Source organism: Rhinopithecus bieti, unplaced genomic scaffold, assembly GCF_001698545.2.
Source record: "Rhinopithecus bieti isolate Rb0 unplaced genomic scaffold, ASM169854v2 scaffold_72481, whole genome shotgun sequence".
NCBI lineage: Eukaryota > Metazoa > Chordata > Mammalia > Primates > Cercopithecidae > Rhinopithecus > Rhinopithecus bieti.
Genome location: NW_016826972.1, coordinates 147,030 through 166,116, shown reverse-complemented (window position 1 = coordinate 166,116; position 19,087 = coordinate 147,030). Strand labels below are relative to the sequence as shown.

The following is a 19,087-nucleotide window of genomic DNA, read 5'->3' as shown; positions in this document are numbered from 1 at the left end:
AGGCAGCTCAGCTGGACCCATCATTTAGCTCCCACTCATCTAAATGGGTTCTGGCTATCTGCCAAAGTGAGAGCATTCTTGGAATTAGGCTGCCCGAATTCCTTTCCTGCTACTACCATGCCTTTCCAGACAAGTTGGCTCCTGATCCTGTAACCTATCGATCTGAACAGTTCCTCAGCAACTAGAAGGCTTGGATACTGTGCACTGGACTGCCTGGTTGCCCGCACTAGTCTCCATGTTGGAGCTGAGCTCATTCCCACACTCTTATCCTATGTAGTCCTTAATTACTGTACCATGACACCAAGTTTTCACCATGTGCTCACCCACCAGGGCAACAACAGTTCCCTCTTTTCTATACCCAAAGCTCATGAAGTGTAATATGACTATCTCATTCTTCTGATTTGAATTGAGAGCATAGAGCTGGGATCTCAGAAGGTCAAGGTAACTGGAGCTTTTAGGAAAGAATACCAGAGAAGAGCTGCAGGGAGAGCTTCAGAATTTTGCAGAGGGTCACCCTCAAGTCTTCACTTGGGTATACTGGTAAGTGCATGTGATGGAAGAAACCACTCAAGGTTAGAAAGTAAACACCAAAGGGGAACACAGAAAACAATCTTCAGGATTCACACAGGGCTGGGAAGCTCATGCTTACACCAGCCAAAGTGGAAAAAAATCATATTTACTGAGGTATCAGTTAGAATATATATACTCTAAATACTCCAATTAGAACATAGGAGTTGTCAGGTATGTTGTTTTAAAAAGCTAGACCTAATTATGCTGCTCAAAAGAAACCAACTTTAAATAGAGACATAAATAGATTCAATAAAGGGAGGTACACACACATCAAAAGAAAGCAGGAGTGACAACATTAACATCAGAACAAGTAGGTTTCTGAGCAAAGAATATTACCAGAGTTAAAGAGGTTTATTTCATAATGATAAAAGGGTCAACTCAGCAAGAGGACATAAGAATCCAAAATGTTTATGTACTTAATAGCAGAGTGTCAAAGTACATGAAGAAAAACTGATAGAAATGAAATGCAGAAATAAATAGGCAAATTCATAATTACAGTCATATATTTCAATATTACTTTTTCGATAATTGATTACATGACAAAGAGAAAATCAGTAAAGATAGAGAAGACTTAAACAATATAATCAACTAACTTAACCTAATTGATATTTATAGTACACTCATTCTGGCAGAATATACATTCTTTTAAAGTGCACATAGAACATTTACCAATCAAATCATATACCTTTTCTGACCAAAAGTAAATAAATATGACATAAGCATCAGGCCAGGCGCACTGGCTCATACCTGTAATCCCAACAATTTGGGAGACTGAGGTGGGAGGATCACTTGAGGCCAGGAGTTCAAGATCAGCCTGGGCAAATTTGTGAGAACTCTCCCCCACCCTCACCAAAAAAAAAAATGTAAGGTTTTTTGTTTTGTTTTGAGACAGAGTCTTGCTCTGTCGCCCAGACTGGAGTGCAGTGGCATGATCTCGGCTCATTGCAGCCTCCACCTCCTGGGTTCAAGGTATTATTGTGTCTCAGCCTCCCGAGTAGCTGGGATTACAGGAGTGCACCACCATGCCTAATTTTTTTTTCTGTGTGTATATTTTTAGTAGAGACAGGATTTTGCCATGTTGGCCAGGCTGGTCTCAAACTCCTGGCCTCAAGTGATCCTCCCATCTCGGCTTCCCAAAGTGCTGGGATTACAGGCATGAGCCACCACACCCAGCGCCCCCCCCCCAAAAAAAATGTTTTTTAATTAGCCGGTGTAGTGGCACATGCTATAGTCCCAGCTGTAGGAACTGAGCTGAGGCTGAGGCAGGAGGATGCCTTGAACCCAGGAGTTTGATGCTGCAGTGAGCTATGATTGGGCCTCTGCACTTCAGCCTGGGTGACAGTGTAAGACCCTAAGAAAGAAAGAAAGAAGAAAGGAGGAAAGGAAGGAAGGAAGGGAGAGGGCGGGAGGGCAGGAAGGAAGGAAAGAAAGAAGGCAGACAGGCCCAAAAGATACAAGGAAAATCCTCCAGTATTTGGAAATTAAACACTTCTAACTAACTCATTGTCCTCCCCACAAAATAACAAGGATAATTAGAAACTGTTTGAACTGAATGAAAATGAAAGCACAGCATATCAAAATTCTGAGACTGCAAGTAAAACAGTATTTGGGGGAAATGTATAGTTCTAAACGCCTATGCTAGAAAAGAAGAAAGGCTTCAAATCAGTAACTTCATGTTCCCGTTAAAGAAACTAAAAACAGAACAAATGAAACCTAAAATTTACTCCAAAAGAAATATAAATAATTATATTTAAAATTAAAATTTATATTATATAAATAAAAATAAAAATAAAAATAAATTAAATATAAATGTAATATCTTTAAGAAATCTAACCTGGTAGGTAAAAATCCTCTGAGACGGGCATGGTGGCTCATGGCCTGTTTCCCAGCACTCTTGGGGAGGGGTGAGGGTTGGGGTGGATCCGAGTCAGAGATTCAGGGGACCATCTAAGTAACATGGTGGAAAACCTGGTCTCTACTAAAAGTACAAAAAAAATTTATCTGGGCGTTGTGGTCATGCCTACTTGGGGGCTGAGGTAGCGAGAATTGCTGGAATCCGGGAGGTGGAGGTGGGCAGTGGGGGAGCAGATTGCGCCACTGACTCCAGCCTGGAGACAGAGCAAGTCTCCGTCTTCAAAGGAAAAAAAAAAAATTTCCTGGAAAAAATCTCTTCCTGAAGGAACCATCCAGATCTAATCATTTCACTTTGTGTAAAAATGGGTAAGGAAGGAAATACCACCATTTTTCCATAAACTTTTTCAGAAGTCGAAGTGAGTTGAGAATACTTCCCAATTACTCTGGTGAATCTAGAATTATGCGATACTAAAAAACCAGACAAAGGACATTTTAACAAGAAAAGAAATTCCCCAACAATTCCCTTATGCAAAAACTGGCAAAAATTCTTTAATACCCTTTTAGCAAAATCAAATTTCCAAACATTATATAAATAGATGAAACTTCAGTGGGGATATATTCCAGGAATTGGTAAGGTATGATTTGAATGTAAGTATGATTTAACATTTGAAAACCAATCATTGTAATTCACCACATGAACAGAAAAAAAAAAAAAAAACCTAAATTATCCTCTCAATAAATAGAAAAAATGTTTTGGACAAAATCTAACATCTATTCCTGATTTTAAAAAAGAAACTCTCAACAAATTAGAAACAGGTAAAAATTTCCTCAATTTGGCTGGGCATGGTGGCTCACCCCTATAATCCCACCACTTTGGGAGGCTGAGGCGGGTGGATCACCTGAGGTCAGAAGTTCGAGACCAGCCTGGCCAACATGGTAAACCCCGTCTCTACTAAAAAAAAAAAAACACCCAAAAATTAGCCATGCGTGGTGGCGCATGTCTGTAGTGCCAGCTTTTGGGAGGCTGAGGCAGGAGAATCACTTGAACCTGGGAGGTGGAGGTTGCAGTGAGCCAAGATTGCGCTACTGCACTCCAGCCCGGGCAATAGAGCAAGACTCCATCTCAAAAAAAGAAAAAGAAAATGCCCTCAACCTGACAAAACTCATCAGTGGAAAACCTACAGCTGATACCATATGTAATGCTGAAAGATAAATGCTGTCACACTGGGGTCAAAAATAAGACAAGGGCCCATGTGCAATGGCTCATGCCTGTAATCCCAGCGCTGTGGGAGGCTGAGGTAGGGGGATCATTTCAAGACAAGAGTTCAAGACTAGCCTGGGCAACACAGTGAGATCCCCACCTCTACAAAAAAAATTTTTAAATAAAACTAATTTTAAAGAAGAGTAAGACAAGGGTGTCTACTTTCACCATTTCTATTCGAAACTATTACATTCAAAATTGTAGCCAATGTGACAAGTCAAGGAAAAGAAGGAAACCCAAATTGGAAAGGAAGAAAGGTAACTCTTCATTTGCAGGCTGCCCAGTCTCCTACAGAGATCATCCTATGGAATCTATAAAAAGCTAGTGGAATAAGTGAATTTCATAAGACTTGAAGATATAAGGCCACTAAACAAAAATCAATTGTGTTTCATATTTTAGTAATGAATAATCAGAAATTGAGATGTTTTATTGTAGCAAAAAACATATCTATAATGTTACAATATATAATATAAATTCCTCTCAACAATTTTTAATTGTACATTACAGTATTGTTAACTACATACACATTGTCGTAAAAAGATCTCTGTAACTTTTTCACCTTGCATGAATGTAACCCTATACCAATCCAACAACTGCCTGTGCATGAATGTAACTCTATACCAATCCAACAACTGCCTGTTTCCTCCTGCCATCAGCCCCTGGCAAGTACCATTCTACTTTCTGTGAGTTTCATTACTTTAGATGCTTTCTTTAAATGGAATCATGCAGTATTTATCTTTTTGTGAGAAAGTGAAATTTTAAAAGAATTTACAACGGGATAAACTTGAAAAAAGATGTGTAAAGCTTGTGAACTGAAAACTACAAACATTAATGAAAGAAATTAAAGAAGACCTACATAAATGTTGAGATATAGTATCTTTATGGATTGTAAAGCTCAATATTGTTAATATGTCAATATTCCCTAAATTGATATATAGATTCAATACAACCTCAATTAAAACCACAGCAAGTATTTTGTAAAAGCTGAGAAGCTGATTTTTAAATCTGAAAATGTAAAGGACCTAGAATAGCCAAAATACCTTTGATAGGAGCAACTAAGCTGAGGAATTTACAACTTACTTGGTTTTAAAACTTATTATAAAGTTGCAATAATCCAGGCAGTACGGTAGTGAATAAATATAGAGAAACATTGATGGAATAGAATACAAAGTCCACAACTAGATCCACACAAATACCATCAATTAATGTTCAAATATTCCAAAAGTAATCAATGAGGAAAGATAATTTTTTCAAAATTTGTACTGGAATAATTGAATATCCATATGTAAAATATGAACCTCAACCCTTACCTTATGCCATAGGAAAAAAATAACTAAAAATGGATCGTATACCTAAGTATAAGAGATGAAACTGAAAAACTTCTAAAAGAGAACATAGGAGGAAATCTGAGTAAATAGAATACATCTTGGGTTTGGGAAAGATTTCTGAAGTATGACAAACTAAAAATAAAATGTAAAAGAAAAACAAATAAATTGGACTTCATCAAAATTAAAAAAACTTTAGCTCTTTGAAAACACTGTTAAGAAAATGAAAAGCCAAAGACTGGGAGAAAATATTTGCAAAACTGTACCCATGAAACATCTAACAAAGGAGAACATGTACAGCTCTACATCAGGACAAACAGCTATCCTTTAAAAAAAAAAAAAAACTCTATAAGAAGAAGATATATAACACATTTTTAATTTTTGTTTTGTTTTGTTTTTTGAGACACAGTCTTGCTCTGTCACCCAGGCTGGAGTGCAGTGGCATGATCTTGGCTCACTGCAACCTCCACCTCCTGGGTTCAAGCAATTCTCCTGTCTCAGCCTCCTGAGTAGCTGGGATTACAGGCGCCCACCACCATGCACAACTAATTTTTTGTATTTTTAGTAGAGACGGGGTTTCACCATGTTGGCCAGGCTGGTCTTGAACTCCTGACCTCAGGTGATCCACGCGCCTCGGCCTCCCAAAGTGCTGGAATTACAGGTGTGAGCCACTGCGCCTGACCTATAATGCATTTTTTTAAAGGCAAAATGTTTGAACAGACACTTTACCAAAGAAGATGCATGGATGGAAATAAGCACATGAAAAGAGGCTCAACATCATTAGTCACTAGGGAAATGCAAATAAAAACCACAATGAGATACTGTTACAATCTCATTAAAATGACCAAAATAAAAATAAAAGTTAGTAAGGATATAGAGAATTCTCATCCACTGCTGGTGAGAATGTAAAATGGAACAATCACTTTGGAAAGCAGTTTGGCAGTTTCTTAAAAAAACATATACCAATTATATTCCTCTTCAAGGTATTTGCCCCAAGGGAAATGAAAACATGTGTATACATAATGACTTTGGGGTTTTAAAAATTATTTTATTCATCCTGGCTAACCCGGTGAAACCCCGTCTCTATTAAAAAATACAAAAAACTAGCCAGGCGAGGTGGCGGGCGCCTGTAGTCCCAGCTACTCAGGAGGCTGAGGCAGGAGAATGGCGTAAACCCGGGAGGCGGAGCTTGCAGTGAGCTGAGATCCGGCCACTGCACTCCAGCCTGGGCGACAGAGTGAAACTCCGTCTCAAAAAAAAAAAAAATTATTTTATTGTACTTGTTAATTTTATCAATTTATTTATTTATTTAGACACCAGGTATGAGACTGGCTCACTTTTGTATATACAATAACTTTTGTAAAAATGTTCATAGCAACTTTATCTGTAATAGCTCAAAATTGGAAATAACACAAATTCCCATCAATAAGTGAATGGATGAACAAACTGTGGTATATCCATAAAATGAACTGTTTTTAAGCAATAAAGAGAAATGGATGTTTGTTACAAGGAACAACATGGATGAATCTCAAAATAGTTATGCTGAGTGAAAGAAGCCCCCCAGAAAAGAGTAGAGACTAAATCATGTCGTTGACATATGGAATCACATGCAAGTTAAGCTATAGTGACAAGAAACAGATCGATAATTGCCTGTGATGGGGGGGTGAAAGGAAGGGGTTACCAAATAGGGTACAACGTAGGAAATTTTTGGCGAGGATGAACGTATTCATTTTCTTGATTGTGATAGTGTCATGGTTACATACATACATACAGAGTCAAATGAACTCTAAATACATATGTTTATTGTATGTCAATTATACTTTTTAATAGACTGTAAATATTTAATTTAAAAGTTTGGGGCCAGGTGCGGTGGCTCACACTTGTAATACCAGCACTTTGGGAGGCCGAGGCAGGCAGTCAACGAGTCAAGAGATCAAGACCACAACTGGCCACACGGTGAACCCCGTCTCTACTAAAATACAAAAATTGGCCGGGCGCGGGGCTCAAGCTGTAATCCCAGACTGTTGGGAGGCCGAGGTGGGTGGATCACGAGGTCAGGAGATCGAGACATCTGGCTAACACAGTGAAAACCCCATCTCTGACTAAAATACAAAAAAATTAGCCTGGGCGTAGCGGCGGGCGCCTGTAGTCCCAGCTACTCGGGAGGGCTGACGGCATGGAGAATGGCGTGAACCGGAGTCAGGAGCTTGCAATGGAGCCGAGACCGTGCCACTGCACTCCAGCCTGGGGGCAGAGCAGACTGCCGTCTCAAAAAAAAAAAAAAAAAATACAAAAATTAGTGGATGTGGTGTGGCACACACCTGTAATCTCAGCTACTTGGGAGGCTGCAGCAGGAGAATCGCCTGAACCCGGGAGGCAGAGACTGCAGTGAGCCGAGATTGCACCACTGCACTCCAGCCTGGGTGACGGAGCAAGACTCTGTCTCAAAAAAAATAAATAAATAAAAGTTGGAGGTGGGCAAAAATGTCCTATCTTTAAATTCTCTTTGACCATGATGTATCTTCGTAGGATTTAAGACAGAGTAAAGAGAATGTGATACTTACTTGAGAAAGTCTGTCTCCCTTTGAATTCTCATTATCTCCGTGCTTGTCAAACACTTCTGGCCACTTATGTGTGCAAAACCGGGAGACTAAAATTAAGAATATAGTTATATATAGAGTCATATAGTCAAAATAACATGGTAAAGGCTATGGTATAGTAAAATTCCATTAAAAATCATTATGGGTGAATACACATAGACATACAAAGAGGAATAATAGACACGATAGACTCTAAAAGTAGGAAGGGTGGGAAAAGGTGAGGGCTGAAAAATTACCTATTGGGTGCAGTGTTCATTATTCGGGTGAAGGGTACCCTAGAAGCCCAGACCTCACCATTACACAATACATGTAACGAACCTGTACCCCTTGAATCTATAAAAATAAAAAATTATAAAATAAAGAATCATTATGAGGAGTAAAGTAATTATTACTCTAGTATCTAACATTTCTAAATTATTTAAAGTGCTGTTCACAATCATATATGTATATTTCATTAAAAATGAGAGTTTACAATAAAAGATACCTGAATTTACCATCAGACCAGATTCTAGGATTTAAAAACTTTAGTATCCCAGGCTGGCCAACATGGCGAAACACCATGTCTACTAAAAAAACAAACAAAAAAAATTAGACGATTGTGGTGGCGGGTGTCTGTAATCCCAGCTACTAGGGAGGCTGAAGCAGGAGAATTGCTTGAACCCAGGAGGCAGAAGTTATGGTGAGCCAAGACTGCACCATTGCACTCCAGCCTGGGTGAGAGTGAGACCCTGTCACACACAAAAAATAAAAAGGAAAAATAAATAAGTAAATAAACTCTGCCAGGCGCAGTGCCTCACGCCTGTAATCCCAGCACTTTGGGAGGCAGAGGCAGGCAGATCAACTGAGGTCAGGAGTTCGAGACCAGCCTGACCAACATGGAGAAACCCCATTTCCACTAAAAACACAAAATTAGCCGGGCGTGCTGGCGCATGCCTGTAATCCCAGCTACTCAGGAGGTTGAGGCAGGAGAATCGCTTGAACCCGGGAAGCAGAGGTTGCAGTGAGCCAAGCTTACACCATTGCACTCTAGCCTGGGCAATAGAGTGAAACTCCATCTCAAACAAATAAATAAATAAACTTTAGTCTCTATTTTTCTCAAAAATTATATCTCTAGGAAACTCAAAGGACTGAACTTAAGACTTCAGGCTTTATCCTGTAGGCAATGGGGAGCAGTCAGAGGTTTCTCATTGCTTTTGTGCTACATCTAACATGGCCTAGGCTGGGTGTAGTGGCTCATGTTTGTAATCCCAATACTTTGGGAGGCTGAGGCAGGAGGATCGCTTGAGGCCAGGAGTTCAAATACAGTCTGGGCAACATAGTAAATCCCCATCACTACAAAAAGAAAAAGAAATAAATGAAAACATAACATGACCTAGACCCTGAGTCTCAAAGTGGTGGTCCATTAGCCAAATGTGGCCTGCCATTGAGTTTTATTTGGCATTGGCTCCCATAGTATTTCAAAATTTGAACTAATTGTCAAAACTTTAAATTACGTTATTACACATAAAGATGTAGTTTTCTGGCTTCTCATGCAAATTCATTGGATGTAGCAACACTGAGCCTTCAGTCCTTCTTGCTAATGGTTGCCTGAGGCTGGGTAAAGTGATTCCTTTACCTGGCTGGTGCACTTCACGTTGTCAGAGAACCTGCAGCTCTAATGCTCCTACACGATGGCCAGGTGTCAGCTGTCATTTATCCTCTACCCAGGCTGCATCATGGGTTCACTCTGCTGCCTGACCCCTGCAGGTTCCCTCAGGCCAGATGCTGAGCTCAGAGACATCTTGTCTCCCTGGGGTTGTTGAAATGTGGTGATACCCACCAGTGTCATTAATTTGGATATATGCTAAAGTATGCTTCAGATGGGATTCAGCTGAAATACTGAGAAGACTCTTACCAATATGAAGGAAAAGAGTGGAAGAAAAAGGTTTTGTGGTCTTCTCCTGGCCTTCCTGGCTTTCTGAACTCTAGTCAAATTCCCTAAACTTTGTCTTTGTCCTGCTGTTCCTAGTTTTTGGGGATTCTAAATTTTGGAATATTTAAATATTATTTTATCTTTACCTTGTAAACAACTCAAACAACTAAGTGGGCAAGGTAATCCAAATATTTATGCACAAAGAAAATATTTCTAGGCACATTACAAATAATTATGGCCACGTGAGACTGCTTTTCTAAAATAGCTCCTGTGTTTTATCATATATGGTCATTCATTCTTCAAAATGCTATGTTTTACCTCAGAAGCAGTATTCTTACCTGGGTCACGCCAGTGTGCACTTCCCACGGATTCTGAGTGTGCTCATCAGCCCATCTGATAACCAGAGAACCCTTCTTTCCAGAAGATTGGGAGAGGCAATCTTCCATGTAGGGGGGCTGCCCTTTTGTTTAGTGGGCCTTGCAAGCAGGCCTTTCCAGGTCTGGTCCTCTGGCCTGGGCTTTGTGGTTCTCCAAAACATATAGTGAATGGGCAGATGAAAGAACCTAGGCGGTCAGGCTGAGTTACACCTTGGCATTAGAGTCTAGAAGTGAAGGAAAGAGCTTGACCTTGGGATAACTGGTCCTCTAGGCCAGTGATTCTCAGTCTGGGCTGATCAGCAAAGTCATCTGTGGACTCCATCCCAGGCTTATGGACTCTGACTATCTAGAAGGATTGCAGGGAGCATAGCTGGGACTTGATACATATTTAAAGTTTCCCGAGTGACTGTGATATGCAACTGGGTTTGGAAACCATGCTTTTCGCCTCCTTTATACTTGATAGTAAGTGTGAGCAGCCATGGAATCATAGGCACACAAGAAGCAGTTGTGGTTACACAGAAAATGTGACTCCAGGTACATTAAACTTGGCGCTCAAATAGGAGGAAGAGAACAAGAGCTCCTGGGTTGCCCTTAGATGCCAAAAGTCCAAATTGGATTTTATAAACATTGAAAAATCAAAGCACTATAATAGTAGGCAACTAGTGTAAGGGCATCTTTCTTGTGTTATAGTAGTAAGAATGCATTGATATGCCATTTATTTATTTATTTATTTTTGAGATGAAATCTCACTTTGTTGCCAAGGCTGGAGTGCAACGGCACGATCTCAGTTCACTGCAACCTCCACCTCCCTGGGTCAAGCGATTCTTCTGCCTCAGCCTCCTGAGTAGCTGGGACTACAGGCGTGCACCACTAGGCCCAGCTAATTTTTGTACTTTTAGTAGAGACGGGGTTTCACCATATTGGCCAGGCTGGTCTCGATCCTGACCTCATGATCCACCCACCTCGGCCTCCCAAAGTGCTGGGATTACAGGTGTGCACCACTGCACCCAGCTGATATGTCTTTTATTAAGGTCATAAGTCACCTCTATCTTGTCAAAGCCAATGGGAATTTCCAATTGTCTGTCTTTATCTAATTAGAACCTTCAGTAACATATGACATAGATGACCTTCTCCTTGAAATTCTTCCATTTCTTGGTTTCCATGGCAACATATTCTTTTGGCTTTCTTTCTACTTTCAGGCTCCTCCTCCCCTGCTCAACCTCTAAGCAGAGGACTTTCTTCATTTTCCTTCTCTCCCATTTTCTGTACAGCCTTGACTAGTGATCTCATTCAGACCTAAGCTTCAAATAGCATCAACATATTGAATATTTCCATATTTCTAAGTACCTGTCTCCAGCCCTGACCTTTCCTGAGTGTGAACTTGCACATCCAACAGTCTACTTAACACCTCTACTTGGATGTCTAATGCGTCCTTGGACACCTGCTCCTCTCTCATCTTTTCCAGCTTTGTCAATGGCACCATCATCTCCAGATACTCAGGACAAACCCTGAGAGGCATCCTTGGCTCCTCGCCTTCCCTTCCAGCTATTGGATCCCTCAGCCAAGCCTACCTCCTATCCTGACTACCTCTACAACCTTGGTCCAAGCACCATCATTTCTCACCTAGAACAAAAGCCCCCTAAATAATGTTCTCTCTTTCCTCTTCCATGGCCTAATCGCCACACTGTGGCCAAAGAGAAAACTTTTAAATGTAAATGGGACTGTGTCTTGTCTACCAAACAGATTCCCTTTACAATTAGAATATAATTCAAACTTCTTACGGTCAGACTAGTGTCTGTGACTCCCAACCATGCCTGACCATTAGAATCATTTAGGGGTGTTTTTGTTCTTTTTTTAATGATGCTCAAACTCCACTTCAGACCAATTAAATCAGAATTTCTGACGCTAAACCTTGGGGATTGGTTTGAAGCTCCTCAGGTGATTCTAACGTGCCGCCATGTTTGAGAACCACAGCTCTAGACACTCTGGCCCCAGCCACCTTCTGCCTCATCTCCCACTTTGCTCATCAGGCCTGAGAATGTGCATTTCAAATAAGTTCCCATGTGATGCTGATGCTGCAGGTCTGGGGATCGCCTCTAAGAACCATTGCTGTATCTCATTACCATTTTATCTTCTTCATGACACTTACCACCATTTAAAATTTTCTGTTTATTCACTTATTATCTGTCTGCCCCCAAGCCCAATAAAAGGTAAGCTCCATGAATACAGGGACTTTTCTTGCCGAACACAGTATTCTCAGCACTATAACAGTGCCTAGCACATGGTCAAAAGAGGGGGAGGTGCAGTCTTAAAGTATTTCATGGAAAGCATTAAAAATATAGGAGGTATTTGAGTACCCTAAAGATTGTCCTTGGAAGTTACCTGGGACTGGCGGGTGGGTGGTCTAGAACCTGATCCTCCACTGTGAGCTGGGATTTCCAGTGGACTTTCTGAAAAGCGAAGATCTTTCAAAGTTTTAGGGTCAGTTCTTTCACCTACCTGGAGGTCTACAATGATATTAAAAACATCACTCTTTGAGCATCTGTAATTATACATAATCATGCAAAGATGTCTTCACAGTGGGAAACCTTTTAATAAGGAACCACTGTTACCACATTGCTTTCCTAGAACTAATAATTATGTAAAGAGCTCCCACCACACACTCAATGTATTAGAAGTGAGAAAGAAAAAACAAGCCCAGGCTGAGAAGATCGTCTTCTCCGCTGCATTCTACAATATTCCACATCAGCCTTGGAAAACAGACAGATCAATCCAGTTGCAAAGTTAGCAGGAAATATTATATCTCCCCAGAACACACTGCAGCTGTAAAATGTCATTAACAGCCCCCCTTTGCATGACTAGTCTTTCTTACTCACTGAGAAACCCTGTTCTCTAAAATCACAGATTATCAGAAACTGCGCTGTTTGAAATTCTCAGTAAGAACGAAACATGTAACTCTTGCCTGAGGAATCTAGGCCACTTTGACATAGAGAAGCAGCCTCAATGTCCAACCCTGGTGCAAAGACAATCATTTCTGAACATAGTATTCCCCGTGTATCTTTGTAATTTCCAAGGCAACAGAACCCTGGGTCCCCTTCCCAGTCGATACCTGATGCTGATTCCTTCACACCCAGACCCGCTTCGCTTTGAGCCTATCAAAACTCTGCTTTCATTTATATTTCACCCAAATTCCACCCTTCCCCCAAACTCTACAACTCCAGTGTTTCCTCTGTTTGGTGAGATGCCCCCATGGCTCCCTGTGGTGGGTCAAGAAATCTGACTTGGTTGGACTGCTTGATCCTCCTTCATGATCTTAAGCTGTTAGCAAGGACAGTATAAAAACTCAAAGTACAGCATACTTTCCTGCCCCAGTGTTTCTTATTCCAACACTTCTCCAGACAAGAAAACATGCAATGAACATGCCATGAACCTCTTTGGTGGGTTCAGAATACAAAACCTTGTTTTTGTTCTGTCACATCATACCTGGAAACTTTCTGAGGTTAACATTCCAGCCGCGTTGATTTTCAGAGTTCTGATATTTCTTCTTTAGTTTTGATCCAATAAATCCATTTTTGAATTCCTAGGAATGAAGAGATTGCATATCACTCACTTGGTTATTCCCATGTGAGAATTAAAGCTGCATGATAGATACAGGGTCATGGTGTGCATTTCTTATTTGAAAGAGTTTACGGTTGTTTTCACGAAGTAATCCCTGTTTCACTTTATTCTGGAAACATGCAGCTTTGCATCCAGGCGGGGCTGCTCAGTTGGCAGCACATCTGGATGTAGGCCTCACCAGGTGAAGTGGCCAAGGCAGGAGGTAGGGAGCAGCACATGCAGGCAGGATGCTACAACTGTAGGAGTCTGGGTAACAACAGAGGGACCGCCAAGTCCAGGGTGGCAAAGGCAGGGTAGGGTCAGACCAAAATCAGACTTCTGTACACGACCTGCATACACACAGTCCTTAAACACTCTTCCCTCTGGACTTTCTCCATGGACTTGGTCCCTCACACCTGATTCAAGCCTAAGCACCTGTTGATACATGTGGGCTCAGCCCCCACAGGCGGCCCCTGCCCAGTGTAGATCCTTGCCTTGATCACACTTGAGCCCCACCCATGCCTGCATCCACTGCTTTGGTCCTACAACCTCCTCTCCAGCCTCAGGTTCATAGTCAAGCTTAAGCGAAACCCCTATAAACTTCCTCTGTCAATCCCAACAACATCCCTGTGACCAAGACCTCTGGGTTGGCCGCCATACTGTAGGCTAGCCTATCCTCTGGCCTAGCTCCTTGAATGTTTCTCATTGATACTCACACCCAGTGCCTGAAGCTTCACACATCCTTCTCAGATGGATCTAATTGACTCTTCACAGTGGGGAGGCTTTGCAGATATTTGGGAATAAAGATTTCAAGATAAAAGAATTCTGTGCCCACTGAGGACTTCTACTTACCCAATGCATCTATTCAACAGCTACACAATCACCACCCTCTCCTGCCTGCCCCTGTGCAAGGCAATGAGTATAGCAATCATGCCACCTTGGCGCTTGTAATGCATAGGCAAGATAAACAAGGAACAAAGTAATCACATGCTCAAAGCAGTTTATAAAAGAAGGCCTGGGTGCCAGGATAGCAGTGATAGGGCATAGCATACACAGTTCAGTTTGGTTGGAGTATATGTAGGGGGTTCACAGACAAAGCAGGAAAGGCTGACCAAGGGCAGAAACTGATGACTTGGATGGAAGGCTAAAGGTTTCTGGTTTTTTCAGTAGGTAAGAGAGAGCCACTGAAGACACTGGAGCACGGACCTCAGTGCTCAGCAGGTATTCTCATCTTCAGGGTAGATAGGAGACTGATGAAAGGCTGAGAAATCAGTGAAGATGCTTTGCAATGGTTGATAATGACTTCAATTATAAGGACCTGACTATCAGCAGAGGTAAGGTAATAAAAGGCAAGATCTGCTCACTGAGAAAGAAGGAACCAAAATACAGTGACAATCTGAATGGATTATAGTTTCATTACTTGCCTGCCTTGAAGAATCTTTGAGAACATTTTCAATATCATCTTCAGGAGAGACTACATTCGGTGGTTCACAGCCTACCTGAAACACCTTTGTCACAATGCCACTCTGTCTGCAGTCTCTGAAAATTATTATTAAAAAAGGAAAAAGTCTGTGTTACACAAAGATTCAAAAAAAAGTGGCTAACAATTAAGATGATTTTATTAAAGTACCTTAGTCTAGCTACTATATTTATTGTATTTCAAATTGAAGAAATCAAATGTAATTTCTATAGTCTTTCCTTACTTCCTTCCTTTTGGGTTATTTACTGCGGTGTAACAAACCACCCCAAAGGTAGTGCCTTAAAACATGGATCTATGGATTCACGGTCTCCACTGAGTAGGTCTCATCTGAGCTCTTTCATGTGGCTGCCATCAGACATCAGCAAGGGCTGGAGTCAACTGAAGGCTCAACTGGGCTGGGTGTCCTAAATGACTTCTCTCAAATATGCAAAGCCTGGGCTGGGGTAACTGGAACAGCTAGGGGCTCACCACTCATCGCTCTCACTCAATCTCCATCTCTCTGTCCCTCCCTCTCTATCCCATGTGGTTAGCTTGGGCTTCCTCACAGTATGGAAGACTCGCATAGTCAGATTTCCGCCATAGTACCTGGCTACTCCAATCTCCTGCTAGTGTTTTTGTCCCAAGAAACCAAAGCAGAAACTACAATACTTCTTGTGATCTCAGAAGTGCTTGGCATCATTTCTGAAATATTCTATTGGTCAAAAGCAAGTCACAATGCCAGCAGGAAGGCTACAAAAGGGCATAAACACTGGGAGGCATAGTTCATCATGGGACATTTTTGAAGACTATCTACCACATTCATCATAAAGATATCAGACCATAAGCCTCAAACTATTCTAAAACAAAAAATGTGTTACCTAGGTCATTCCACATGAATCAAGAGCATTTTCCCTGTCTCAGCTGTAGGCAGTGTAATATATGCTGTGCTGGTAGATTCTGTAACTCAAATACTATCATGTTTTCCATTCATTCATAATATTTCACAATTCATCTTGTTCTCTGATGCAATAAGAATTTCATGAGAAGACAATGTAGCAGTGCCCATGACTAAAAACTAGTGGTGATTTTATTTCAGCACCAGTAGCTCACCTATACTCTACTTTATTGAGGTATAATTTACACGACACAAAATTCATCTATTTTAAGCAACCGGTTCAATGGGACTCAGTCAGTGTAGACAACTGTGCGAATATCAGCACAGTGGAAATGTTTAGGACATTTCCATTATCCAAAATAATTCCCTTGTGCCTGTGTGCAGTCACTCCTCGCTACCACCGCCTATCTTAGGCAACCACTGATCTGTTTCCTATCTCTATAGTTTTGTCTTTTCTAGAAATTTAACATGAATGTAATCATACATATGCAGTCATCTTACGTGTCTGGATTTTTTATTTATCTCTTTTTTTGGAGGCTCATCCATGTTGTTGTAACTCATTCATTGTTATTGTTGAGTAGTATTCCATTTTATGGATATATCATGATTTTTATGTCCATTCCCCAGTTGATGGTCATTTGGATTATTTCTGGGTTTGGGTTATTATAGATAATGCTGCTATGAACATTCACACATAAGTCTTTATGTGGACATGTTCTCATTTCTCTTCAGTAGATACCGAGGAGTGGAATTGCTGGGTCACATGGCAGGTATGTGTTTAATTTTCAGAAACTGCCAAACTGTGGCTGTTCCATTTTACATTCCCACCAGCATTAGCTGAGGGTTCCAACTTCTCCACATACTTGCTGACACTTGATACTGTCAGCCTTGTTGATGACCTGTATACTCGATCATGTTCTCTGTAGGTATTTGCTTGATATGTGTCCCTTGTCTATCAAGATATAGGTTGGCTGTTGTAACACAGAATCAAAACAATAGTGTCTTTAAGGCAGGACACAGTGGCTCACTCCTGTAATCCCAGCACTTTGGGAGGCCAAGGCAGGTGAATCACTTGAGGCCAGGAGTTCAGGACCAGCCTGGCCAACATAGCAAAACCCTGTCTCTACCAAAAGTACAAAAATTTAGCTGGCTGTGGTGGCACACACCTGTAATCCCAGCTACTCAGGAGACTGAGGCAAAAGAATTGCTTGAACCCAGGAGGCAGAGGTTGCAGTGACCTAAGACCACACCACTCCACTCCAGTCTGGGTGACACAGCAAGACCCTGTCTCAAAAAATAAACGAACAAACAAACAAACTAACCAATAGAGGTTTGAACAAGACAGGAGTCATAGGGTATAAGCAGTCTAGAGCTGGTATAGGGGTGTCATGGTGACAGGAGCACGATATCAAGTTTCTACCTTGTTACTCCATCATTTCTATGACATTGCACTTATCCTCATGGCCCAACCTGACTGGCCAACCACATCTACATTCCAGTCAATTGCAAGCAAAGCCCACCCTTTCTCTTTAAAGGTACAATCTTAAAGTTGAACACATCACTTCTACGTGTATCCACTGGCCACAGCCCGGTACACATCTCTAACTAGGGCAACAGGGATTGGGAAGTATCTTCGAGGCAACCACGTGCCTGGCTAAAAATCATGGGCCCTATTATTAAAGGGAAAACAGATATTGGGGGACATCCAGCAGCCTCTCCCACATCATCATGACCACGCTTGGCATATTTATTTGATGTGTTTAACTCTCACCCCTCCTCATTTGCATTGAAAGCTCACCTTTCCCGTGTTATCCTTTCTATGTGATTATGGCTCACTGGTTACCACAGCCCGTGTTTCTATTTGCTCTGGCCAGACTCTTGATACTTTTTGTATTTCCAGTTATCTTTTTTCTTCAGGGTTCTTTGTCTGCTTTGTCCTTACTCATTTTCATACTGATCTTTTTTTTTTTTTTTTTTTTTTTTTTTTTTTTTTTTTTTTTTTTTTTTTTTTTTTTTTGAGGCGGAGTCTCGCTCTGTCGTCCGGACTGGAGTGCAGTGGCCAGATCTCAGCTCATTGCAAGCTCCGCCTCCCGGGTTTACGCCATTCTCCTGCCTCAGCCTCCCGAGTAGCTGGGACTACAGGCACCCGCCACCTCGCGCCCGCCACCTCGCCCAGCTAGTTTTTTTGTATTTTTAGTAGAGACGGGGTTTCACCGTGTTAGCCAGGATGGTCTCGATCTCCTGACCTCGTGATCCGCCCGTCTCGGCCTCCCAAAGTGCTGGGATTACAGGCTTGAGCCACCGCGCCCGGCCCATACTGATCTTTAATACATATTGTCTGTTTCATTAGCATTTCTTCAGCAACTGCTCAGATTTCTTACATGCTCAATTTTTATATTTCTTAAAATTTTTGAACCTTTAAGTAAATAAGTATCCCTGGATCTTAGAGGGGAAGATTTATGAATCTGTGAATCTGGTTTTGTTATTATTTTTTTTAAAGAAGAGATTTAAACAGGGAAATTTAGCCACCTATGAGTCACTCCAGCCAGTGAACATGGGAGTGTCTTCTGATCACAGAAAGCTGAGACGTTATTTCTAAATACTGTCACTCACAGATAGGTAGTGACTATTTAGATGAATTTGTCTATTTCTTAGAATTTTTTTCTCCATCTTCTAGAAAGGTAGCTTAAAACTTCTATGTTGTTTAATGTTAAACAGATTCACAATCTGGTTACAGATATAGATGATCTTTTAGATGAACCACTTGCTTAACTCATTCACCTCAGCATCCATCTCGTCTGCATGTTCACCTTTGGCCCCAGGCCTGTCATCCAAGATCCAATTGTCCTTCCTGTTAGCACACACTTCCCAGACATCACAAGCCTCTCCATCCAGGGATCACTTGAATCTTGGATGGTCATGAGGCTCCCGGAATGCACACTTACAACCCCACATGAGGTCACATGAGTAGAGGCCTGGCTCTTATCCACTTATTCCACCCCCTAAGATCCAGGTTGTTTCCCCCACCCCAGCTGGCCCTTCTTTGGGGAACCAGAAGGCATTCACCTTTTGAGCTGAAAATTCAAATGTTTTTTATATAAATATATAAATTTTTTATATAAATATATAAATATTTTCCCTAAGCTGAGCACATCTGAAATACGTTAGTACTGTTAAGTACCTTTCAGAATAGACCTTAGTGGGCAAAGAGCAGAACGGTGAGAGGCATAAAGAATG

General features: G+C 41.3%; 1 protein-coding gene across 1 annotated transcript in view; it reads right to left on the bottom strand.

The window, feature by feature from the left end:
- The window catches only part of DZANK1 (double zinc ribbon and ankyrin repeat domains 1), an 89,965-nt gene that overhangs the window by 61,481 nt on the left and 9,397 nt on the right, over positions 1-19,087 (bottom strand). Inside the window, exons 3-7 of the mRNA XM_017863708.1 lie at positions 18,632-18,758; positions 14,921-15,035; positions 13,383-13,479; positions 12,282-12,349; positions 7,575-7,660 (exon numbers count right to left, since the gene is read on the bottom strand). Coding sequence (XP_017719197.1) covers positions 7,575-7,660; positions 12,282-12,349; positions 13,383-13,479; positions 14,921-15,035; positions 18,632-18,758 — 493 coding nt within the window. The remainder of the gene's footprint in view (positions 1-7,574; positions 7,661-12,281; positions 12,350-13,382; positions 13,480-14,920; positions 15,036-18,631; positions 18,759-19,087) is intronic.